This window comes from Tachysurus vachellii, chromosome 5 (assembly GCF_030014155.1).
Source record: "Tachysurus vachellii isolate PV-2020 chromosome 5, HZAU_Pvac_v1, whole genome shotgun sequence".
NCBI lineage: Eukaryota > Metazoa > Chordata > Actinopteri > Siluriformes > Bagridae > Tachysurus > Tachysurus vachellii.
In genome coordinates, this window is record NC_083464.1 from 13,433,560 (window position 1) to 13,460,812 (window position 27,253).

The window sequence follows — 27,253 nt, forward strand, 5'->3', positions numbered from 1 at the left end:
CATGAATTTACATGCAATTGAGTCAGGAAAGAGTAGGATGTATTGTTTATTATTGTTTTATAGCTGTATAGCATAAAGAGTAGCATTTTAGTTCCTGTCATATTATAGCTCCTGGGCTGTTCTAACTATCCTGTCAAATGGAAATGTAGAAAGATAAAATATTATCATGCCTCAGTTTTATGACCCCCAAAGTGACAAACAGCCATCTGTCATTTGAGAGAAAGAGATATACTTTCTGATTGTGTGTACTGTATACGTTATCACTCTGAGTTTTAGTTAGCTTACTACCTGGCTCAGGGAAAACTAAATACGCATGTTATATAGTAAAAGAGACAGAGAGAACAAATTAGATCATAAAAATATACATAAGAAGCAACCAGGCATAATATTTTTTGTTCTCTAAATTGTGTTTTATCTCGCTAGGGTTAGCGAGCTAGCGCTGTTGGTCTCAGAGATATGCCAGGATGTCACAAATGCAAATAGCTGCAAGTCTACTTAGAAGTATGCTGGAAAATTTGCTCTTTCACCTGCATTTTATCATATAATGTGTTTAAAATATCCAGAAATACTTGAGCTGTGTCCTAAACTTCTGGAATATGTGTTGGCTTGACCGTGTTTGAAATATAAAATGCAGACAGTAATCCTCAATCAGCACTACAAGTTTGATAAATGTGATAAACAGTGGCTTTAGAGATTATTATAGTAATTTCATCAGAATGGCTTCACATATAACTGTACCACAACAGACTTGACAGAACAGCTTTTAACAGAAGAGACAGGAAGTTTCGAAAGGAAGTTAGCTAGTATTTTTGAATAAATCATTTAACCACCAGACATGGGTCTGTTATGAATGGTTATGTGAACACAGTGCTGTCATTCAGATGTTTCCGTCTGTATATGTAACCAATCATATTTCACTTCCATTGATTCCACAGTGAACTGCATTGGATCCAGATGTCTTTACAGAGCACATGATGAAGAAAAGAGACTAAAATCAAACCATTTAATTTTACTGGACACTATTTTGGAATGTTAACGCAAAGTTTTAAAAAGTCTGTATGTGTGTTGGTGTGTGTGTGTGTGTATATGTGTGTGTGCACTTGTGCATGTGTGTGCGTGTGTTCTTTGATACTGATCATTTCGCAAACAACCTTTGTAAAACATGCAAAATGGCACCTACTGAAGCAGAACCACTGCTCATGGAGCTTTGACTGCTCTAAACACATTTGGTTCCCATCCAACTTGCACGACTCTGAAAGATCTCTCCTCCGTCTGTTCTAAATTCAAGTCTCTAAACGTGTGCTGTAGGAGTGTTTGTGTGTGGGTGCGTACGTGTCCATGCAATGAACAGGATGAAGGGTCTTACTTGAGCACATGTTGATCTCCGGCCCACGGGTGCCGTAGTAGCCAGAGGGGCAGACATGAAGACACTCGCCATACTGCCTCATCCTCTCCCTCCTCAGGAAAAGGAAGAGCTTGGGCTGGCACGTCATACACCCATTATCCTTCGAACACACTGAGCAGCCTTTGCAGGGTGGATAAACATAGCTAGCTGAAACACATGACAAGACATAGACTGGTTTTACCGAAAAAGCAGTGATATGTCGACATCTTGACATTAACAACACGATACAACATCTATTACACTATTTTTCTTAAGAACGACTACAAAAAAGAAAAAGGATTTGAACGATTTGCCGTCGCAATTCATTTTATTACAAATCTCACTGAATCCAAAAATCGTAATTTTTCTGTAAAAAAAAAAAAAAAGAAAAACGCTGCAAACGTCACTCTGATTTGGTTTTGAGCTTATCTCATGAACGTGGTTCAAGCCATATTTTCATGGCAAAAGAACCAGTAATAACTCGACAGTTTCTCCTAGTGTAACTTCTTAGTGTCCAGTTTACAGGAAAATGTCCTCGGGTGCACACAATAGCTGCAAACAAGAGACAGCACTATTGATTGGGGCTAAGTTTTAAATATCACACGCTGAGATAGAGTAACAGGACTAAGTGTATGACCTACCACAATGCTTTAGAAAATTTCATGCCTTGGGAGAGCAAGCAGAATGAGGTCCTGTGCAGCTCTGTATGTCTCTAAACAATTTAAAGTTAGCTTGAATGGAAAGTGTTAATAACTATAAACCTTTAGAGTGTATTATTATAAGTGGATTTTTTTTCCATTTTCAAAATGTGCTGTCTTGCTGTTGGTAATCCGGGCTAGAACACTAGTCCATTTATCTTTAAACTTTCTCTTTTACTATATTCACTTGATGTTGATTTTATTTATGTTTATCCTGAATTCGTTTGACAATGACAGATGAAAAGTCTACTAAGATACAAAAAGTCATTTGGGAAATTTAAAGCTGAGATGCCATTTATTTCTTTAAAGACTCTTAATAAAGTCTATATTGATCGTAGGTTGTGTGTTTCAGCCTCCACGATGCATACAATCTGCATCTTTCAGCCATCCCTACCCAATATCTATTGCTTTAGCTCGGAAAAGAAAAAGATTTATGGGAAAAAAAAATCAACAGGGACTAATGTAAAACGATCCATACTATCAAAGTATCAGCTTTCCCTGTGGCTCTTTCCAGACATGCAATGTATATACTGCATTTGATATACTGTTGAGAAACGTAAATAATGTGTCACATTCTGTCATTAAATATTTTGTTACAATACAACCAATGTTTCAGTGTTTGCTCCCATGGAAAGCTAAACCTAAATAAATCTCTAAGCTGGTCTACCATTTTGAATATAGCTGATACTGACATCAAAGTCATTTGTACAGAAGGCCATCTTCCGGTTATTTTAACACTAACAAAATACCATATTGAATTTCTATTAAACTGGGTTTCATATTGCACGCTTACAATACGTGATGAGAAGGCTAAGTAGGCGCATTTTTATGCAACCACATTGCACACTTGCACAGACATATGGTATACAGTTTTGACGTGTTTACAGTAACCTGACATTTGTGTTCTCTTCCCCACCAGACTACACCCTGATTGCTATTGTAGCATGGAGAATTGAGGAAATTTGGGCTGGAAGTATTAAAAGCAGACAGCCATTGGAGCATTCAATCAGTTAGGTAGTTGGTGGGTGGTATTGCAAACTATTGCTTTCTTTCCTCATCTTTTGCCCATTTTAACTTCATCCAGCCAGCAGCTCGGTCATCCATTTCAACAACACCTATTAGTAGTTAAGAAACAATTCATAGCTGTTTCAGCAACATTCCCATTAATAACGTTCTGTTAAATGCTTGCTTGCTATTAGCATGACTTAGCAACCTATGCGTTTGCTGGGCTTCGTTGCTTCGTGAGGATTTGTTTTGTTTGCTGTATTGTGTAACATTCTACTCAGAATGTACAGCAGAGCCCAGCAAAGTGTGCGCTCGCTCCACACACTAAGCTTAAATAAATGGAAAACTCGAAAGCATGGGTTTCAGCTGATGAGATTTTGGAGCAAGGTCTTGTCTTTTCTCCGGTTCAAACCACAGCTATGTCAAATAGAAGGCTAAGATTCAGTGCATTTCAGACAGGGGTGTCCAACTGCTGTCCTCCAGGACTCAGGGCTTCCACATTCTATGAAAAAAAAATTTCACCACCAATTGATTTATACCTGAGGCTTTAACAACTATGGTTGGAGTCTCTTATCCCACCTAATATTTTCAACAGTTGCTTGAGGGGCTCATGTTTAAGCTCTAAACCAGAAATTATAACAAACTTCCAAAATCACTTTTGCCCTTTTACACACAGCACACACAGTTACCTAGAGCGGAAACAACTAAACAAGCGTGTGTAGCACCTACTTCAGACTCAACACTCAGATTCGTTTCTAACTTGGGATAGATGGTTTAGTGTAATCGACTGCTTTTAGTAGCTGAAGCCTCCAATCAGAAAGACATCAGCCTTCACCATTCACATGCAACGCTGCATTCAAGATCTGAGAACAACAATCTGAACTTTATATATAAACATCTTTTCTGCCAAAGTTTTAAGTCACAGACAAATGCTAGCGATCAAAGAGCATTGGTTTCTAGAAACTCCAGGCTCTGTGTAAATTGCCATGGATAAAACTAAATCAACTGATGCTATAGTACAAAGCATGAGTGTATTTCGATTTTACATTTTTACCATTTATCTATTTCTTGGACAGCTTAGGGTTGGGTCACAGGGAGCCTGAAATATATCTCAGGAACTTGGCACAAGGAAATAAACTTGGTACCATTTCACACACATATCGATTCACATGGACAATTAAGAGCTACAAATAACGAACTGGGGGAAGTAACCAGACCACCTGGAGGAAACCCTGATGCATGAGGAGAACATGCAAACTCCATGCATGTAGAACCCCAGAGGTGTGATGCAAATGTGCAAGCCACTAAGCCCATGTGCACCTTTACATTTTTACATTTCTAAAAGTTATAGTCCGTTTTAAAAAGAATAATGTAAATCTCTTTCTGATTCCTCACACTTCCTGGTTAAATAACAAAATAAAATACAATACTCTTCTTATACCACAGCAATATAGTTACATATTAAAGAACATTAAATAACATTTGTCTGCAAAACAAATTAGTTCCTTTCATTACTTACATTCTAACAGCTATAAACAATTATGCCTGCACCAGCCTGCCTCTCTCTCTCTCTCTCTCTCTCTCTCTCTCTCTCTCTCACACTCTCTCTCTCTCTCTTTAAATCAATAAAACAAAACTGCAGCATGTCATGTTTCCTGTGTCAGAAAACCTCTGATTGTTAGAAAGTACTGGCTCCCTCCATAAACAATAAATAAACAGGAAACCTCATGACAACTACGCACGTTTTAAAACCCCTTTATTTGAAGCGTACTGTATATCCATCTGAATTAAAAAAAAAAATATCCTAGATAAAATCCCTGAGAAAAATAATCAGCACTTTCAACACTACATTTAGAAAAGTTTAAACAAATACTGTTAACCACGTTCAGTGTCACCATATTATAAAGGGAGACCTAAATGTCAATCAGCCAACACATCATCTCATTTCTTGTCAGCTTGGAAAGAGCCCCTGACAGGAAAGACAAAGTGTCTGGACTAACTGATTAAAGGTATATGTCTGAATATGTTTGGACAGAAAGCCTGCAGATCATTATTCTTTTGAAGATGTTATTTCATTCTTAGCCAGGTTTTTATTTCTTTCCCATATTCACTCAATCTTTCTCTCTGGTTTTAGAATTTATGATATCTGTCACACAGGCAAGACTTACTTTCCTTTCATAACTAACAATAGTGTTCCTTAACCCCGCAGCCGTCACCGCACAGGAACACCGGGCACTCGATAGTAAGGGCTGAAACATTCATCCAGACAAGCAGATTTCCGTCTGCGTGCCGTGACACGATGAAAAATGAGAACTAATTTGCGAGGATTAAAATATCCTTCCAAATTAATTCTATATCAGTGTCTTTCTGCCCAACTGCAGTGGTAATAATGTGGTTTCTTCAGGTAAGTTTTTCTCTTTTGTTCATGAAGATTGAGAGCCATGACGCCATATTTGGCCTTTGCTGCATTACTTCAGCCAGAAGATGTTGGTTTTGAACTGTGATCAACAGCAATTAGGGCACAAGTGAGATCTGCCTGAATAGTGCTCCATCTCAGGTACGTTTAACAAACGCTAGACAACCGTGACTGCTGGAGACCCAAGCAGACCTCCTATATTCTCTCTCTCTCTCTCTCTCTCTCAGAGACATACACACATGAACCTCCAACACTCATGCTACTACACACACCATCTCTCTTACTGTTCTCTATCACGTCACATTATACAATGAGTCATTAAAAGCTTGTGACTTTTTAAGCCATAAAACAACTGCAACTTTGATTGCAAACTTTGATTGCAAGCTTTGAATGCTCCCCCTAGAAAGTAAGTTACCCACATCACTAGGGGTAATTTTGTGTTCATCCAATTAGTGAGAGTTGTGTAAAAGACAGATGTGAAGCATCATTAGACTAAGCTGCTAAAGAACAACCAAGGCCCTCACCACTACTACAACCACCTCAAAAATCCTGTTAGGATTGCAGTGTTTCACTAACAACCCAATGGAATCACACTTCATTATCGATGTTCAGTTTCTGCAGAATAGTCTAAGAATCAATTCCAGAAATAGTCCCCTTCCAAGAAAGGCAAATCACTAAAAAAAATTGAACTGAAGTTATCAGATGGATGTATGCATGATGAACTGACCTATAAATGTGCACCTGTTAAGTAAAAAACACAAAACAAACTGAGGAACCTTTTAATCATGCAAAGCAATATTTTTGACATAAACAGCCAGAGCTCTGGGTAAACCTCAGCCCTCAGAAGCTAAACCCAAGCCTTCTTATGAGGTCTCTGTTCTGTGGTGGAAATGAAGTTTGCCAACAGAAGCATGCACTTGTAATATAACATCCTTAAAGTCCTTGGGTAATGCACTACCAAAAAGCAAGACTAGTAAAACTATAGCACACCACAGGAGAAATACGCTTCTGTTTCTCTGACTTTGAGAGCTATCAAGTTCACAGCGTCCTTGCTGAGTGTCTAAGAGCAGAACTTGGCTGCCAAAAGCTCTAGCCACTTGTCCTGGAAACTAGGAGTCATGTCCATGAAACAAAGCTTTCAGAATGTCAACAAAGTGTAAAAAGAAAACAGCATCAAACCAACTACACTTATTACCCGTCTGTCCATCCACCTTATATCTGTAACACTTACAGGTGGGTCTCAGGGAACCCATAACTTAACCTGGGGATTCGGGATACAAGGCAGGGGACACCCTAAGAGGCAAATCACAGTCACACACACTCACACACCTAGGACAGTATGCCAATCTATCTCAGGAAACAATCGCACACACTCACACATTACAGGCAATTTGAAGATGCCAATCATCATGCAGTGCATGTCTTTGGACTGGGGGAGGAAACCAGAGTCCCCAGAGGAAACCCCTGAGACATGAGGAGAACATGCACATGAACTCCACACACACAGGGCAGGGGGAAGAACCAAACCCCTAACCCCGGAGGCAAATGTGTGAAGCACTAAGCCACTGTGCCCCCCTACATGCATTATAGATGACTTTATTCATTATACTTGTGGAAGAGTTTCTTTGCAACAAAAAAAAGGGGGGGTGGGGGGGCAGTCATGGTTAAGGGGATACAGCGCTTTATGTTCCAAAAATGCATTTCTGTTTCAGTTTATCAGCAAATATGTTGGCCCTCATTTTAAAGTACTTTACAGCTGGAAATGGTCGGGATTTAGAGGTTCGGGCCTTTTTTCCAAGTTTACTTTAACAGTTCGCACTGTATGCATATGTTTACAATTTAGAGCAATCTCAGTGCTTATAATGCTTTAGCAGCATGTGCCTGAATAAATGCTTTTTACTTTGCCATATTATTAGCTTAACTGGAGAGATTTTTTTTTTTGCTGCAGGCTTTAGCATGAAAGCCAGACATTGGTAAATTTGTAGATCAAATCTCCATGCTTAAACAGTGGATGTCATATATAAATGTATCCGGCAAGAGTTTAGGAGCTGGCAGTTATATCCTGCATCTACAGTGAGAGATAGAAAGTGTAGACTGTGAAACTGCTTCAGAATAATGCTGCTGCTATGATGAAAATTAGTCCCTAGTACTTGGTCTTAATGAATTCATCTGTTTATATTACTGTTTATATTCATACTCTGGTGTCACCCAGATGACGAGGGGGTTTCCTTTAGACTCCGGTTCCTCTCTAGGTTTCTTCTGCGTGTCGTCTCAGGGAGTTTTTCCTTGTCGAGCTTTCATCGCATCCTCTGATTTGCTCATTAGATATAAAAAATTCTACATTTAAAATTTACATCCAGAATTTATATATGTGCAAATCAGCTTTGTAGCAATGTTGAACTGAATGAAAATCTCATCTACAACCTTGCAGCGACAGTAAATATGTGGAAAACTGGTCACTAGACAACAGCTGTACAACCACAAACCAGCAGATTTTCCCAATTAGCACCTGATGTCCTGCGGCTCATTATGTTATAACCATTAACTTCTCCAAAAACAACAAAAACCACAGAAGGTCAGAGCACGCTTTTGGGTATGTTCCTGAAACAGCAGTGGGGCGAGCTGCCTGATCTCTGCTTATTCTCTTCAGGCACGCAAGATGGGCCAAAATGATGCACACAGGTGCTCAGAGCATCCGAGAACAGCAGGCAGTGCAATCAGCACTTCGTCACAAGAGTTGTTCTCACTGGAGGAGCGTGCCCAAGCACACACTGACATGTGTTTTAGGTTTTTCTCCTTTAGTAGAAAATGTAGACTGTTCCAACTTCTGGAATACCCACAGGGCAGTAAGATCATGTTATCCTCACTAAATAAAACGGCTAAAGATGAAGGCGATGATGTGAAGGGAAACCGAGCAGGGTAGAGAGTAACAGTATCTTTTGCTCCTTTACATTTGAAAAGATATTTTTTCCTGCAATAAATTTCCTTAGACACATTTCTTACTGCAATGTTGACAACAGTTCAGAGAAGTTTAACTTTAAATAAGGAGCGATTTGGTGCAGTGACTACCAGCGGGAGTGAAGACAGTAGAGCGTGATCACTCGGGATCTATGGCACAGCACACACACTGCTTCTCCTTCATCTCAAATAATACAATGTATATATACACCGCTGAATTTTATACAGAAACACAAAGACTCCCTCCAGAATGTTTCCAGAATTTTAGTGGCAAGAAAACTGATTTTATGTGGAATGTCAGGTTATGATAAAAGTTATTTCTGTGGCACCCGGTAGAAGGTTTACTGGTGACATCAAAATACAGCAACTGGGGGACTTGAAGTGATAAAATTGTTGTATCAGTGAATATAGTTTTAGAATTCAGTCTCCTTGGTTGTAGTCCTAGTCATGTGTTAGGGGAGAGTTTTGTGAGAATTGGAAAAGGAAGAAAATCACTGAGTTTACGTGGACTCATTTATGAATCAAACAATACTACTATTTTATACTAAATACTAAACTACTACTATTTAAATGTAAATTATCCCAATTCCTTAAACAGCACTGAACACTGTGTTTTTTGCGGGGTTTTTTAACACATCAGATAATTTACTGATTCTAAATAAATAGATTTATTGTGATTTTAGATATCGTTTTTTGTTTTAGTCAGACAAAACTTTTACAACTTGCTTTATACAACACTTGCAAGAATAAGGAAAAAGACACTGTATTATAACAATAAGAAATTGTTAAAACAGGTGGGAAAGGAAATGGATTTAATTAGCACACCTGTTGTTAATTTACCACACATAAAGCTCACACCTAATTTTCACAATTTCAGCTGAATGAATGCACTCACTCATTAATCACTCACTCACTAATCACTCATGGACTCACGTGGGTGGGTGAGTAAGTGAGTCCATGAGTGATTAGTGAGTAAGTGAGTCTGTGAGTGATTAGTGAGTCACAGATTGAAACTTATTTACTACTCACTCACTCACTAATCACTCACTCACTAATCACTCACTTACTCACTAATCACTCTGACTCACTTACTCACTCACTCACTAATCACTCACTGACTCACTTACTGACTCACTAATCACTCTGACTCACTTACTCACTCACTCACTAATCACTCACTGACTCACTTACTGACTCACTTACTCATTCACTCGCTTGCTCGCTCACTCTCACTAAACTATTCATTCAGTTACTCACTCATTCACTCACTCAATCTCCTAATTAATTATTCATTTAGTTACTCACTCTCTCATTCACTCACTCAATCGCTCAGTCACTTATTCATCCATTAACTTACTTACACACTCACTCATTCATTCACTTATTCTTTCATTAATTCATACACTCACTCATTGCTGCATTCATTCATTTCATTTAATCATTCATCTACTCAATTAATCACACACTCACTCATTCACTCACTCACTCACTGACACATTCACTCACTCACTCACTCACTCACTCACTCACTCACACACTCACTGACACACTCACTTACACACTCACTCACTCATACAATCACACACTCACTTACTCACTCACACACTCACTCACTCAGTCTCATGTAGTATTCTTTAGAAATCGTCTTTGTACATCCTGCTCTAAGAGGTGCAGTTACAACAACCACAGATCAATGAAACTCCCTTCAGTTTTATCACCCAATGTAGGAAACCTACTGTCTGCTATTTTTGCACATTCCTCTAAACCCAGATGATCAAATAATACTCCAACTAACACATAAACCCCCAAAACCTCAAATAAACATTGATTGTTTCTGCCTGGAGGCTCGCAAATACTCTGAGATAAAGGTGTAGAGATTTCAGGTGTGAACCGCCATGAACTAGTATATAATAGTTTACAAAACACACATACAGCACAGATGATAATACAGCATATACATTTCACATACAACGGCACTATGCTGATGTTCAGCAAAGATCAATCATTATAATTTCTCTGTATTTACAGACAACAGGTGTGAAATGATCTCCCTCATCTCATTGTATTAGTTACTGTTTGCTCTGCTGAAAAATTAGGATTAACCAATCAGGACTATGCCTTTTTTTAGATGCAGTTTGAAAGCTGCTAGACAGGTAGTTGTACTCTGAGCATAAAGATATTAAGGTAATAGCAAGATGTAATATTAGAAGAGAAAAAAAGATGACTGCTTGATGGTAGATTATGTCTTAAACAATGAAATGAAATACCACCACCGTTTGTGCTGACTATCTAATGTTCACCCCAAATGCACAAGCATGCCACATGAACTCATTTAATTATGCAGATCGTGGAGTGAATTAATTTAAAGTATTTCCTCACCCCCTGAAATCAGCTCCTTGCTATGCGACAGAGATGGACAGACACATACCATACACCCGTAAGAATTAAGCTTTTTATTTCACCTTTGCTGTCATAGGCGATGCCAATACTACTACGTGGTTGTATATCATTAACTCTCTAATGAGACCCGCTATCCACCACACACCACAGCCTTGCTCAACCCCATACACACAACCCAGATCAGAAAAAGGTCCACAGGGTCAAAAGTGTAGAACACCACAAGGGGTGGCCACAGAGAGTCACGCACTCGCTCTCACACATGTTCCTGGTCACTTGGAGAACACATCAAAAGCCTGATGCCAAAGATGGAGACGCAAACATCAAACATCATTACTAGAGACTGGCGGCACCTTACTCGAGCACACACACGAAGCACACAGAGAAAAAAGCATTCAGTTACAACTTGTGAGTTCTTAAGGAAAGTATATCAATCAGAGTAGATATCCAAATAATATTAGCAATATAAGAATCAAAATCCTTATACCAAGTAAATACCTCATGCTCTGAAATAATAATAATAAGAAGAAGAAGAAGAAGAAGAAGAAGAGGAAGAAGAAGAAGAAGAAGAAGAAGAAAATATATTATTATTATTATTATTATTATTATTATTATTATTATTATTAGTAGTAGTAGTAGTAGTAGTAGTAGTAGTATTGTAGTTTATGATAAAGTTGATACCATCTGCAAACTGCCATCTTAAACAAAAATCTGAATTCACCCATGTGTCAGTGGGAATTGGGGATGTAGTGTAGACAATCCACATAGGAAGGAAACCCTAAAAACCTGGAGAAACCCATATGGAGTGCTGCACCAGTGTGCCTTCTTGTTTACAGGTCAAACATGATATCCAAACCATGCTTACCAACTTTAAGTAATAAAGTTCATGCTGGTGAACACTAATAAAGAGTGTTGCTCAACTCTCATATTCAGCAGTAGTACCAGCTCCTGCTATCCAACAGCAGCTCCAAAACCATATAAGGACACAAAGAAAAAAAAAATCAAGCACTAACAGATGTCAGATATTTTCCTCTAAGAACGTAAGTGGTCGAATGTAGACGTGATCCCATTCATGAGCATCATAGTTCAGTGCATTTCTGACTGCTTGCTCAAGTCTCATTGTCCCCAAACTGCATTTATCCCAGACAACCACACAGCAGTCTTGCTGAGAGCCTAAAAAAATGTGCTTGTGGAGTGGTTGCTCAAGGAAGCAAAGTTGTTATGCATAAGAATAGACAACGGCGCAAACATTGTGGCTGCTGTAAGGAGCTTAGGTTGGCTGTGGCTAAATTGCTTTGGCCATAACCTGCGTCCAGCGGTTACCAGCAGCATTGCCAGTGAGAGTCAGCACCTAGCCTAAGCTTCGGGTCTCTGCAAAAAGCCTCGTCAGCACTTTCTCCTAAAGCTGGCTAAAGAACTGAAAACCATTCAGAGTGCAGGAGGAGATCCACATACTGTAGCATAGACTGGTTCTGCTGGGTTTTCTGATGTAAAGATGAGTTTACAACACTCTCTCTGCCATGGAAAAAAGGACAACAAAGTGTGAGGGGAAATGGGGCAATCAGAAGACACTGTGGATTCACTAGCACAGACGTATTTGCATCACCCCTGAATACCCCCCAAAAACCCCCTGGTTCAAGAACAGCTGCAAATGTGGTCAGAGTTTTCATTTTTAATTTGAAAGTTTCCTGTTTTCTCTTCCATGCGACTTACATTATTTACTGATTTTGAGGTAAATTAAACTTAGTCAGCATTTCCCATTGAACAAAAGCGCCTAACTATTATGTCTGCTTTCAGTTTTAGCTCCTACAGAGTGGCATTCTATTTTACTAATAAATAGTGTGCACATATGAAAGGGGATTAAAAGCCTAATCAGATTTGTGTACCAAAGAATAAAGAATAACAAACGATCTGTCGTTCAACTTTTCTTATCTAATTATCCATGTCAAGACCCTCTACTGGCATAATTATTAATACAGATAATGATTGCTATGCCTACATCTAAACGTAACACTGACATTCACTGACACTCAAAGGAAAACCTTTGTTTCTTTTATTTCTTTAAATGAAAACTGCAGTTTTATGTGAGTATGGGTCAAGCGGGGAAGAAAGCATTTCTCACGAGGATCATCCAAATGACCCCATAAGGATAAAACAGAGATACATCAGAGATAGTGTAAAAAAAAAAGATCTTAACAATGGCATGGAAGTTAAATTATAGCGTTGCTGTTTCCTGTGCATGTGTATAGTGTGCCCGCATACCTACACATCCCTGACGGTATCATTATGAACTCATATTTCCAAACTAAAGCCTTTGATTGCAGGTAAGGACATGCCACGCATCATGCAGTTACAAATTAACACTAATTTATACTCTTTTTGTGCAAGTGCATTTCATATCTCCTGTGTCCTCAGCACCCAGCTGATCCTAGAGAGATCAGAGAGATCAACACTTTTCGCTTGCTTACCCAAACAGTACTGCATGAGTCCTGCTGAATGCTTTTACACACAACTTTTACTCATCTGATGAATCTATTTCAGCATGTGCTGCCCTCACAGCCGACATTTGCTTGGTCCGTTATGTGTGACCAGGCATTGATATTACCAAAGCCGTTGGGGTGTAAACATGTAAACTACACACGACCTCTCTGCGTGTGCACACCATTTCCTTGCCACCCCTGCCTGTGACAGCTGTTTACGCTAAAGAAGACAGTCTGCTCCCGAGGCCTGGCTCGGCTCCAAATAAAATAACACCGAGCTGAAGAAAAGTCAGCCAACATGTAATACAAGTGGATAAATGAGAGAGGAAAAAACAGGAATCTGAAAAATGTTGGTGGATATTTTTTTCTGCCCCACACATTTTCTTTACCATGCTCTTTACCGCAGACTGGTCCCTGCTGTGCAACCTAGTTACTAAGAGAAAGAATGGAGGAATAAAGACAGTGTCTAAATCTCAACATTTATAAATGGACCACAACTGAGGCTGTCTGCAAACAAAACATAGGAACGGAAGAATGAAATTTTTAAATAAAAATTGACTTAAATTATAAGCAAAGCAGCAAATTGAATCAAATAAACGTCCTGTGTTGCCGGCTCATGGCGTCTGAGTCCTCAGTTCCATCCTGAGCTTAGGTTATATTCTGTGTGAGGTTTATCGTTCTCTTCTGGGTTGTTTGGTTTCTTTCCTTGTACCAAAAACATAGCTGTAGGTGGATTGGCTGTTTAGGTGTAAAGTACAAGGTGCCCTGCAACGAACTGGGATCGAACTGGGATATTCCTGAAGCTATGAGTGTGTATTTTTCCTGGTTTGTATTCCTAAAGCTTTCAGTGTGTATTCTTGCCCGGTGTTCACAGGATAATCTCTGTATCCACTGCAACTTTTAGGATTAAAAATATTAATGAAGCTGAATAAATGAAATTACAAAGAAAACAGTATCAATGATCTCAACCAGATCCACACCGAGTCAATCCTGTGTAACGCAGGCACATCCTCTAGGGCAGGGGTGTCAAACTCAGGCCCGCGGGCCAAATTTGTAATTATATTTGGCCCGCAAGATCATATCAAATGTGCATTACAGCTGCCTAGCCGCATGCCCCGCTAATACTACAAATCCCAGAATGCCTTGCCACTGTATTGACGCGTAGTCACGAACAGCAAGCGCCCCTCATTCTCTGTTGACAGTCGTTAACAACCATGCTACATTCACATCAGGCAAGTTAACTCCACCCTCCACAAAAATGGCCAAACGAAAGATGGACAATAGGAGCTTTCAAGACAGGTGGGAGGCAGATTATCTGTTCACGAATATAAAGGACAGACCTGTTTGTCTTGTGTGCGGAGCTAACGTGTAACAAAAGAATATAACATAAGAAGACACTAATCGAAAAGTTGGATTTTCATTGAATGAAATTATTATTTTTGGTTGTTTTGTTGTTGCTTTTGAAAAAAAATCCACTTCAAAAAGGAACTTAAAATGATACAGTGAGAGGCATCATTTATTTTATTTATTTAAATAAGAAATGAACACCACTGACGTGTCTTTTATTTCAAATTTAATTTCTTATGTGTTTGTAATATCAAGCTCTGGTTGTTCCTAATCCTGTGTTCAAGCAAAACTAAAGTTTGTTTCCATATGAAAAAGGTTGAACATGACATATCAGTTGCAGTTAATTTTTCAATAAATATTCAGTTTGGCCCGTGACTTTATCTCAGTTTTATATTTTGGCCCACTGTGAATTTGAGTTTGACACCCCTGATCTAGGGTTTCAACTGAGTATGAGACAGCCTCATGAAACATTTTTGTGACAGCGGTACAACTAATTGAGTGTTTTATATCTGTAGCCATAACAATGTCATAACCTGTCGCTACTGCGAAACAGTTCCTTTTATTGGCCGATTTAAAGCCATGTCAGTGAAACATGGAATTCCTTTGCCTGCTGTGTTTGACTGGGACTAAACAGACAAATAAATAAACTGACAACAAGTACAAGAAGTACCAATCTGAGAGTGTGTATCTCCAGTTATTGCCTCTCCTAAGACCTAATCCATATTCAAGCAACATGCTTAATCTTTAGACATTGTGTATGAGAGTGAGGAAGAGAGTGAATGAGAAGACAGGGTAAAGAGAGAATGGAGAGACAATGAGCTCAGCACCACAACTCTCTAATGACTTCCATGCCTGGCTCTGATTGAAACCACACCAGTGCTTCTTAGTTCCACAGGCAGGGGCCAAGCCAGGCACGCCGCTATTCTTCTGCACTCCCTTTTTCTCAACTTTAGATGCATCCGTTTGGCCAAGCAGGACTAAACATGACCATTGCTATAAAAGGTTAGGAAAGGGCAAGAAGTCGAGATGAGACCCCAACTCTATCCACATCCTCTAGGCAACCACAACCACATGCCAGAAGTTCCTCTTTTTCAACTGACCAGCCCACGTCCAGCCCATAAGCAAAGAAAAGGCGTGTTGAGTAAGGGTTTGATGTGGAGAGCAAGCGTAATTAGAGGTCCCAAAACATACGGAGGAACAGAGAAGTCCTGTCCATCTGTAGGGTAGTGGAAGGCTGGGGAGGAGCGATAGAAGAATCACACTGCCCCAGTGTTGTTGAAGTGAGTCGTATAGGTGTGGTTGTAAATGTCAATCAGAATTGGAGATAGGTCCCACATGGCCAGAGCTGTCTGGCCGCCAAGGCTCGGGTTTTGGTGCAGCCTCACAAATTGATTAATCAGCAGTCACACTTGATGTACATAATGCCCACCTCTCAAAAACCATGTTCACTTTAATAGAAGATGACATGGTAAAAGTCATTTGTTTCGGGTAGGCATTATGTTTCCCTCTACCTCCTCCGATTTTGAACAGAAAATTTACCCCATCGATCTCTCAGTCATGGAAGCGTGGGTCAATGGAAAAAACAACTGCACGCTGGTCGTGTCTTTAAGTGTTCTTTATTATTATTTTGTTGTGTCAAGAAGCTTTCCTGCTCCTCAGTTTACTCACAAATAATAAACGTAGCAAGCTTGCTACGGATAGATGTTCACTAAACGTCCAGGACACACCAGGACGTCTGATTTTCTCCTCACAGGAAAAGACACATGCAAGACGAAAGTGTGAGCATTGCTTTAGACTTGGGTAGGGCACAGACTCCGGCAACACATACACAGTACGTAAGAGTTGTGTAGTAGCTAAGAGGAGAGCAAGTCGAGTTCCTCAAACTCAACAGGGGCACTTTGAAAGAGCAATTAAATCTTTGAACTGTCCCAAACACTCAGTTGACACCCCATTACCCAGTCATGGTTGCAGGCCTTCCAACCCGGGTGTTAAGGAGGGTGTTGAGGATGTGGCATCTAGCTTGTGGGATGCTGGATGATTATAAAGGGTCAAGTACAAGCGGGACTGAGGGGCTAAGGCGGCTTGCTGATATGGAGAATTGGCACATAAACATTATGTCAACGGTTAACCTCACTGCCGTTCCTCTCAAATGCTAACATTACCGTCACATGGTTTTCTTTACTTCAGCATTTAGCTGAACTCCAAGGTAATAAACAAAAATGAAACACACTCAACAAATGAGGGAAAATCTAACTATTTGTCTCATGCGGCAACCCATGGCTGCCACAACTGCAAGTGGCCTCATTACTTAAAGTACTAGGAAAATGCAATGCGCCTTTGGGACAGCATCAGAAGTGCAGTCAGGTCTTATATGGCATATTGCTGAGTATTGTCTTTACCTTCCATACCACTGACTCAAACACCTATTTTTGTCAACAAAAAAGAAAAAGAAATCTGTTGCAAATTTGATTCATGCATGCTTTTTGGAAATAAGTCCCACATTCAGAAATTTTATTGGTCTATAAACTAAAGGGTATTGTACCCAACTAGTCGTATTACCATATTTAGTAGCTTTATACGGAAACACATTAAGGTATAATTGCTTTGGAAGGTTTGCTATTGAGGGAATAACAAAGGTGAAAGCTAGAAAATCTTACTTGCTTATGGGACACTGAACCTTTTGTCTGCAGCTCCACAGTTTCCAATCACCATGAGGAAATATGGAGTGTATTACAAGAATTATATAATAAGTCCTTTTTATTTTAGTTCATTTCCGAAAATTAACTTTTACAGTGCGGTAAAATGTGGCCCAAAAGAAAACCATCTGTTTGGCATTTAGTATTGCCAGCACAAGGGATCCTCTAATGACAGTGATTGAGAGGGAAAGAGGGAATCTCCCTGTGTATGAGGGAACGACAACAACAACAAAAACCCGGTGAAATTCTATCACATGAATTTGTTTTACCCACAATGTGCTATGACATGACAAATGGGTGGTGTGAAATGGTGTTGCTAAACTCACCCTTTTTTTTTTTTGCATGAACTGAAAACATCTCCATTCTCCATCTTAAATGGAGCAACAGCTCACAATAGAGATATGGGCTGTTGGTGGAGGAAACATACCACCCCAAATCCAAATCAGGAGTCTTTCGGTCTGGATAAATGAATTAACGCTAACTGATGTTGTTGAGGAAAGGGCGTGTGGGTGTTTCTGTGGTGAATAAATACAAAGAGAACTCAAACCAGATTTGCCACTGAGGGTCAAACAAGGCTTGGTGTATCAACGTGATTGTGTGTTCGTGCCATCTCCATTCCCTCTGAGAGAAAGCCAGAGGCGTACCATAGCGCTGCTGCTCAGAGTGCTGCAGTGGTCGTCACATCCTCTGCCCTGACACCATAGCCAGAGCCAATAATGCATTGACTAAGGCTGTCAAATTGTCATTAAACTGATAAATCAACTTAAGCAGGAACGACAGGGTTTCATTAGACACAATAAACTGCAGGAGCTTGATCGGAGTTAAAAACAAATCAGACCACAAATCTTCTGGTGACAGAGAAAGTGAAGACAGCAGACTCCCTCTCTTCCAAGGACTAGGAATACAGCAGTATACTCACAATGAAAAGTCCTATTTAACTTGCATTTTCATCTACATTTAAGATTTTATACACATAATCAGACAAAACCGTTCCCATCAGTTCTGTGCTGCCCTTGAACTCTGAGAGATTTTAATCCCTTTCAGGTGATGGAGATCAAATGAAGCCATCTCTAACTGATCTCCTCAAATATGCTACCTCTCTCTCTCTCTCTCTCTCTCAGCCTTGGATGCCCCCTTCAACAAGAAATGCTTCTTCCTGTGTGCTTTATGAAACTACTCACATTCTCAAAGCTCCACTCATTTTACACAAGCATGGTAAAACAATCATACAAGAGGACAGTCTCAAACACAGCACACCTACTACTTAACAAGCAAGCGAACTGCTGTCCAAGACCTGAGGGCAATAGAAAACCAACCCAGCCACTGGAAAGAGGGGCTATTGGACAGCAGGAGTCTGGGGATTCGTACACATAAACTCACTGACTCGATGAAGAACATCCATCTCCTGGATTAGGGAGGCACCGCGTGAAAAGCTCTCGTTAAAAGACGTGCCATCTGCAGCTTTTTCACTTTTTCCAAATGGAGAGTGGCAAACACCATTTTGAGAAGAAAAAAAGTAAAAAAAAAAAAAAAGCTCTTGGAGTGTTCTCCTTTGCTGTCAGGCACTTAATCAATGACTTACACCGCATGAATATACCAGAAGCCAACATTAATGTGTCCACCCATTGACCTGGGACCTTGTTTAAGCTTTCCGCAAACACAGCGCTACATTTAACAGCTCCTTTCTTTCATGCCTTTCTGTGCAAGTTAGGGTTTAGTAAACCGAACAGAATGTAAACATAAGAAATTCTTTAAAAGAATGTGTGTCCTGCTCACTCCAGTAGGGAGTTATTAATTTCTCTTGTTTGTTTAAATCAGTTCGTTCATACCCTCAATCATCCTTTCAATGCCAGACTGGTCTCAGACTGATCTCTCCACAACCTTCACATAGTTTGGTTTCAATTCCAGCAATCATATTTTGTAATGTCTGTGAGTTTCACCCTGGACCAAAACCAATTAAAAACATAAAACATGCAGGGAAGAAAAAAATCTGATGAAAGTTAATCAAACCATACTGTATCTTTTCTTCGTAAAAAAAAAGATTGCATTGCTAGACCTCAGAAATAAGCCTACTTCGAGATATCCACAGCTTACAGAGCACAGGATTTTCTTGCTATATGCTTCTATTAGTTCCATTATCAAGTGCTTAATCAGAATATTAATCAGAAGTAGCACTTTTTAAGCTTCACAAAGACAAAAAAAAACAAACAAAGACGAGGGACCAAATTCATGGTGATGATCTACGACTCACAAGACACACATACACAGAAATCTGTGCTTCCACACACACTTCCTGAAACCGTAGGGTCCGACAGACAATGATTAAAAATGTTTAGTTTAAAAATATTGGAATTCCTCCTGCGTTCAATCCACAAGAAACCAAAATCTTATCACCAGATGATGAGGTTAAAGCAATGAAGTCATCAAACCATTTTTAATGTTAGGTGAAAAGTGGTCCAAAAAGGATTCCAACAGAAATACCTAATAACCTCCCTAATAACAAGTTTATGTGAACTAAAAGAAACGTGTGCACTTAACATTCGAGGAAAAAGTAACTTGCCGTGAAAAGCACTTCTACTAACCTATAATAATTAACACCTGGCTCCTGTTTAGCCTGTTCCTGTCCTCAGAACATTATTATATGTGTAATGACCATAACAGGTTTATGAACTTCAGTAAATTTCTTTTTGGGGTAAAATAAAACATACATCAGCAAGGTAATATCAATACTACTTTGTCAAAAGCATTTGGAATACATTAATTAGCAACAAAGCAGTTAACAGCATTTCTTTTTACAGATCTGCATGCCTGATTTCTCTCTTCCTCTGGGCTACGCTGGCACATGAGCCTTTGGGGTTTTTTTTATGTAGTCAGCAGGTGGCATCATTAGTCAGGGAATAAAATGAAAACTAATACCCTAGAGTCTAGCAATGATATCATAGCAGGGCTTGCTACCCCCCTGTCTGCTCTCTGTAGAATGCAGTGTAGGGGGTAAGGAGGTGTAAATTGGCTGTTTCTTACTGTTGGTTTAGTTTTATTTGCACAGAATGAAAAAAGATGTGTTGCAACTGAGGCACAGGAAAAACAGTGTGTGCTGCAGCACTACTCTTAATCCTAATTCGATGCTCTATATAAAACATGACAAATGCTCAGCAGAGAAGGGTTAATAAAGAACACTGCATACACCTTAAAACACAGTATATTCACATTATTCTGCACATGCTAATTATCGTATGGCTGATTCTTTGGGGACCGTAATCGTAGCGCATGACTGGAGTCTCTGGAATGATTCAAATACCGCTGTACAAGAGCAAGCCAGCAAATACGGAGTATAAAGCTGTCACAGGAACCCACAGGGCAAGAAAAATATTTGACTGTTTTGGAGTCTATTGAACCATGATTTCTCTCCCATGGTACTCTCAATAAGCAGGATAAATAAAACAAGGAAGTAAATTTATAGCTTGGCTGACTTCCCCGGCATTTCAAGTGTCACGCCTGGCCTTATGTATATCATCACAACAGAACCTACTTCCTCATTTATAAGCATCCAGAGCGGTCAGACGGCATGGTTTAGGGGTCTCATATATATAAGTGGCATAGCCATCTATGGATAATCTGTCTCTTACACAACACACACACATAAAATATACTATTTTTGCACTTCAATAAATATTTTTCTGGTTTCCTAACATCCAAAAACTAAACACAGTTCACTTCAGCTAACTTTGATCCCATTAAGAAAATTATATTACGGAGTATCTGAGATCACACAAGTCTTGTAGAAATATAGGGGAGCAGAAGATGTGTGTGTGCCAGTACCCTGTAGTGATGGCCTGATTATTTGCAGATGGGTGGTGGGGAAGACTTGCAGCCGGAATAAAGCTACCCCCCCAGCATGCCATGCATATGATTACACCTAACCCTCCCTCTACTTCTTTCTTCTTTAGCTGAGATAATTAAATGTGTTACAGTAGCACAATATGCAGCTCGTTTATTTACTCTCTCTATAAAACTGCAAATCCACTCTTCTTTCAACAATAGAAGGTCATTTGGATAGAGATACTTATTTCTGTTCACCAGTAAACAGACCACCTGTGAATTGACATCATCATTGTGAGTAAACAGAAATCACACAAAAATCTACGCAGCTTCCCTTTTGAACTTAATTACCTGATATTAAATGTACCAATCAGAAGCAATGTACAAACACATACAGATCATTTGTGGACCGCTATTATTATCTATTACTTGAATTTCTTATTTTGATTCATTATTTATGGCTTAATTAGATTTAAGCTTTCAACTAGCACATTAAATAACCTGTAAGATGGACAGTTTATTGTAGTGGCTATTAGTTCCACTATATTTTGGTCAGCTTCACCACATCTGGATATTACAACCCAAAGTTAAACAATACAGAATATCTTGAATGAAGCAAATTTATGATTGTTTTAATTGTTCTGACTTGAACAATGTGCAAAGTAGTGGGTCAATTTTTTTTTCAAGATGAATCCACCAGCAGCATCTAGAGGAGATGTGGATGCAGCACAAATTAAACTTGAGAAAAAACTGTTGTGAGAGCTCACAGTGAGAGCTGCAATGTCCAACATCTTAATGGATGTCTTTCATTTATGATTTATAGAAATAAAGGAAGAACAAACATAGTCTTTACACCAAAACGTTTAGTTTGATGCACCTTGGAGACATTTATGCATTAAGTAGGCTTTGATGGTATGTGTTTTTCCATTTTTGGGTAGTGGTCGTGGTGGGGGCAGGGCAGCGGAAGCATGATTTCCGTTTCTGTGATTGGTTCACAATTCAGCAATGTCACACAATTTATCAGCCCACTTTCAGCTACCTTTCCGAGTACCAAAGAGTTGAATAAACCAAGTTTCAATTTACATGGACTCAAATCTCTGAATAATGCAAGACTTTTCTACTAGACTCAAAACGGTTGTACAGTGGACTTGCTCACATTATTTTATTTATTTATTTTGATTTTCCACCACATCATTTCAATACAATTTGAATAAACTATGTAATCATTCTGAAATCAAATGAAGTAGGTTCTACCTTCCATGTGGCATTATGTAGTGTGTTAAAAGTTAGGATTAATAAGAAAGCAGCAGTACTGGACACACTGCTTATAAACTAAACTACAGACAAATGTTTGTTCCACGTGATTTTACAACATAGAGCTACAAACACAGATAATTAACGCGGATATTAGGACACCATGGTGAGATAAAGCTGACACTTGATTAAACTTGCATAGACAATTTAAGAGCAAATGGTGTTAGTGTGGGTCTAATCTGATTTGGGAACACGCCGTTAATGTGTTAGCTAAAAGAGTGTAAACTGACATGATGCGAAATATTTATACAAATTAAAACTAGTCATAGTTTTAATTTCCACTAGAGATTTTCACGCTGTTTCAAATTGTAAATTGTGGAGTGGTGCTGAACTAAAGCAGCTATTCGAGATGTTAGTTTCCGCTCGCGTCTTTACGCACTTTTACGCGCAGGCACACTGGCGCTCAGGTCAGCAGTATAAACTGAATCAAAAGGTAGAAGTTAGGACTGAATTTTTTTTTACATGCATTTCTTTTTATTTTCCATTAGAGACAATATATATATATATATGTATATATATATATATATATATATATATATATATATATATATATATATATATATATATGACTGAGGCAGTGGTGGCTCAGCGATTAAGGCAGGACTTGGAGGTTGTGAGTTCAAATCCCATCAAGTTGCCACTGCTGGGCCCCTGAGAAAGGCCCTTAACCTTCGTTTGCTCAGTTATATAAATTAGACAAAGATAAGTCGCTCTGGATAAATGTCTACAAAATGCCTTAAATATATATGCCTAAACACATAGCTACAAGCTACACATTTTTCATTCTAGACCCAAATGCATAAAAAAGTATCTTGCCAGGGATTCCCTGTAGTGAAATGTACTTTAGCTGTACAAAATGGCAGTCATCTCCAGAATTTTTTTTAATGTGCCTAAAATGAATACTTGTCCCACTTAATGCACCCATGCGCCAAAACGTCGCGCCAATTTCCCAATAGAGGTGTGTGATCAAATGTCCCGGTGTGATTTGCAGTCTGCTTTTACCTCTTTTGTTCCTTCTCCAGCGATGCGCCTGCGTCTGACAGTGACTGTAGTCCATGCAGTTCAACACGATCAGAGCAAAGGAGAAGAGTCGAAACTGCATCTGGGCGGCTGTGCGTTCTCTCGACTCAGTCAGAAGTGCCAAAAGTGTCGTTCTTTCCCGTGCACAGTCCTCAAGGTCCGTGTTTAAGGTTTTAATGTTGCCTACAGATTGTTCCTAGAGTTGACTGGGAAGTTTAGAAGTCCATACTTCAGCGTGTCGATTATCAGACGGGAAAGAGTTTCTCATCAGCGACTAATGTCATTATTTTTTTTTTTTTATAAAGCGTGTTAAATAGTGCACGAAACAGGGTTAATCATAGGCTAGAAGAAGAACACTCCCGTTCCCTATGGAAAGAGTTAGAATGAGATTATGTAAGTCAGTGCAAGACTTTGAGCGGATATAGAACAGCCTATAGCGGAGGGTGAAGATTCGTAATTCATCAGCAAAACAGTCATTTAGCGCACACAAAGCAGTTTATAATACATCAACGTTATCTGGTGGTCGCGTTGTGTCGTAACGCTGCGCAAATCGCCAGCAGACATGTTCGGCAAAACGTTTAAATCAGGATGATGCCTTCAATATAAGCTACACAGACGCACACACACGCACACGCACACACACACGCTTACATACAAGATGACATAAGGCTACCTGCGAGAAACAAGAGTTAGAAAAATGAGCACAGAAAAAAAAAGTCCGATCCGGTTGAAAAACTAATATCAAGTTCCTTCAGAAGGCCAAAGTGGAGTTAGGGCACAGAGCATCCCTCTCACCGGGAGAAAGTTTGTCAGTCCAAACCCCGGCGTGGATCCGTTATTCACAGCTCATCACACACTGCGCTCGGAAACAGGACTCGCTCTTCACGTGCTGCTCCGCGGATCGAGGGGAAAAAGTGCCTCGGGATTTTTGTCCTCCGCAACAACAAAAAAAACCCCAACTCACTCACACACACACACACACACACACAGTTATGTCGAACACCTGAAGCTCGTTAGTGATCGTGAAGCCGTGTGTGAGGTCGACGTGTGGCTTTTCTCCGCCTGGGCAGCACATAAAGGCTCCGTAGCTGTCGGCTGATGAGGAGGTGAAGCTTAGTGGTGCTGATGCTTGGGCCGCTTTTACTATATAAGCTCAGCGCTGCTGTCACGTGGAGACTCCTAACATCTTTGTGGGGCTTTTCTTTTTTTTTTTTTGGAAGCCCCACCGTCTAGAAGAGGGGTGTTTTTCACTTTTTTTTTTACATTTCCAAAGATGATGCATGCCATTAAATCCACCGGGTCTAATAGAAATTACTTAATGAGCAAGCCCAGGGTCCTAGTGCAGGTTAGATATTTAATCACAATGAACCTTTAGCTTCCTCTGACTCTTTGCTTGCTCTACACACCCAACACTAATGGGCTCGTTTTCCTTAACGTGTTTCTCAGGGTTTTTTTTAATGGAAAAGTTACAATTATTACAAGGCAAAACGAAGCATCTCGCCTGTCTTATCTAAAGCAGTGTTATAAAGTGTATTTCTAAGAGGATACATAACGCACTGCTCCACATTGAACCTGTTACACGCCTGGATGTATTTGTCTATTAGTGACTTCACAGTGAAAATGGCTTTGTACGAGATGTCCACAGGAACTCGAACGCCTGAGTCTCTCAAACCGAACTGTAAATGATTGTTTATCTATTTTCTGTAGGCCTCCGAGGGAACTAAAGTGTCATACGCTTGTTATAGAGCGTTATAAATGAAACGTCCTCACGCGCACAAACTTGTGTAGGAAACCGTCCACGTTGATGAAAGCATCAGTTCACCATCTTCATTCCAGTCATCAGTCTGATCTGCAATGTTTTTTGTTTTTTTTAAATTAAACACAAATGTTGTACCCTGCTTGACCACTAGGTGTGGCACTTAATCTTTTATTTATTTGTCATTTTTATGTTCTTCACTTTTGCGGATGTTTCTTTTCCACTGTGATGTACACACGATAATAGAGAAAGCCTCTGGGATGAGGTCAGACTCACTGCTGCTCAACCACCATTAAGTCACACTGCAGTTCCCACAGACCATGGAAAAAGTTTTAGGCCGCATCCTAAATGACTTCGAGCTCCCTCTATAAGTACCTTACATAAGATATAAATATAATGCCTTATACTCCCTGATTAGCGCACTACCTGTCCAATAGGAAGCCGATAGGGGTTTGACGTCAGCATAACATCAGTCTAGACGTCAAATCCCAGAAATTGTGCCTTGTTCTTTTCCATAGTCGACATCTAGTAGTTGCCAAGTGTGCAGGAGAAAGTATGGACTGCATGCTCAGAGTAGCCAGAAGACAGATCACCATATTGTCTCATTTGCATGTATTTTTTATTTTTTTTTTGGCATATAAAAACATTAAATAGGAAAAGTTCTAAAAAGAAATTCTAGCAAAATCTAAAATAATAGAGTATAACATAACTTATAGAAAGTAGTACTATTTGACTAAAGGATAGTCATGGTATCAATAGGATCGTTTATTTACAAAATAATTTCATTTCCATAGCAGACAAAATGATGCTGTGGTAGTGAGGAGTGAGTAGTTTAAGAGTAAATCGACACCAAGGAAACTGGTATGTAAATACAACCAAGACAAGATGTGGTTCTTGGCTAAATTTTGCACAACACTATATTTTGTCTGCAATTTATTTTTTTTAATAGTCATGCAGTCAGTCAAGGTTTCTGTATCTCATGTACAAGAATCACAAACCTACCTTACTGAGACATCATTTCTCAGTGACACCATATATTGCATATATTCAACTTCTTACAAGAGCAAAGTACTTATTTTAAAATAAGTGGTGGCTCTGTGTTTACCCATATAAACCTTAAAACTCCTATACAAATCTATTAGAACTAGACCACTAGGAGCAGCTGTCCATCTAATGGATTATTTAGTGTTCAAGTCTAATACAGGTTAAAGCATCAGTTAGGTTACTTTTGACATAAGGTATATATCTATATAATTATATTATCTATTAAATCCCATACAGGTTTAAATTATTAAAGTGAGGCCGTGGCTACTCCAAGACAATCCATATATTTTTCAGTGGCCTTGGGGTATTATATGAAAGCCTTTGGTATCATATTGCTTAAGTTTGAGGTTTAATGCGTTAAACTCAAATGATCTTAAAAGCCTGACACTTGATTAAAAGAATTATGGTCAACCGAATTTTTCACAGATGCCCACAGTGTACGTGCTCCACACAATGTTCCTCAACAGTTAATAACTGACAACATCCTTTCCGCTGACATCCTTTCCACTATTGGCTACATAAAGATAGTCTTATGGTTTCAAACCTTTAACTAGCATATCCAATGCTCTTGATGTACTCCTGATTAGAGTAAGAAAAAAACTGGCATAATTTACATTGACCTGGAAATTCATGCTGCCTAATTTGATTTGGAATGTTTACTGTGATAATTACGTATTGCAATAATATAATAGAATCCTTATTTGGATAATGTTGCACAGAATTTTCTGTCTGACAGTAAGATAAGCACTAGGTCAAGGTACAGGGTCAGTCTCATGTGAACCCCTGCAGTGCTTTGGGATTAAAGGCTTTGCTCAAGGGCTGATAGGAGCAACTAGTTGTACAGGTATCGCACTGGATACAGGCTGGCTCTGTTAACCCCGGCCAACTCTAGGACACGAACTTGCTATTTTCTAGTCAT

General features: G+C 39.3%; 1 protein-coding gene across 1 annotated transcript in view; it reads right to left on the minus strand.

Moving 5' to 3' along the window:
• Positions 1-24,679, minus strand: part of rspo2 (R-spondin 2) — a 50,454-nt gene extending 25,775 nt beyond the window's left edge. The window contains exons 1-2 of the mRNA XM_060869192.1: positions 23,517-24,679; positions 1,367-1,552 (exon numbers count right to left, since the gene is read on the minus strand). Coding sequence (XP_060725175.1) covers positions 1,367-1,552; positions 23,517-23,616 — 286 coding nt within the window. The 5' untranslated portion in view covers positions 23,617-24,679. The remainder of the gene's footprint in view (positions 1-1,366; positions 1,553-23,516) is intronic.
• Between the last annotated feature and the right edge of the window lie 2,574 nt (positions 24,680-27,253).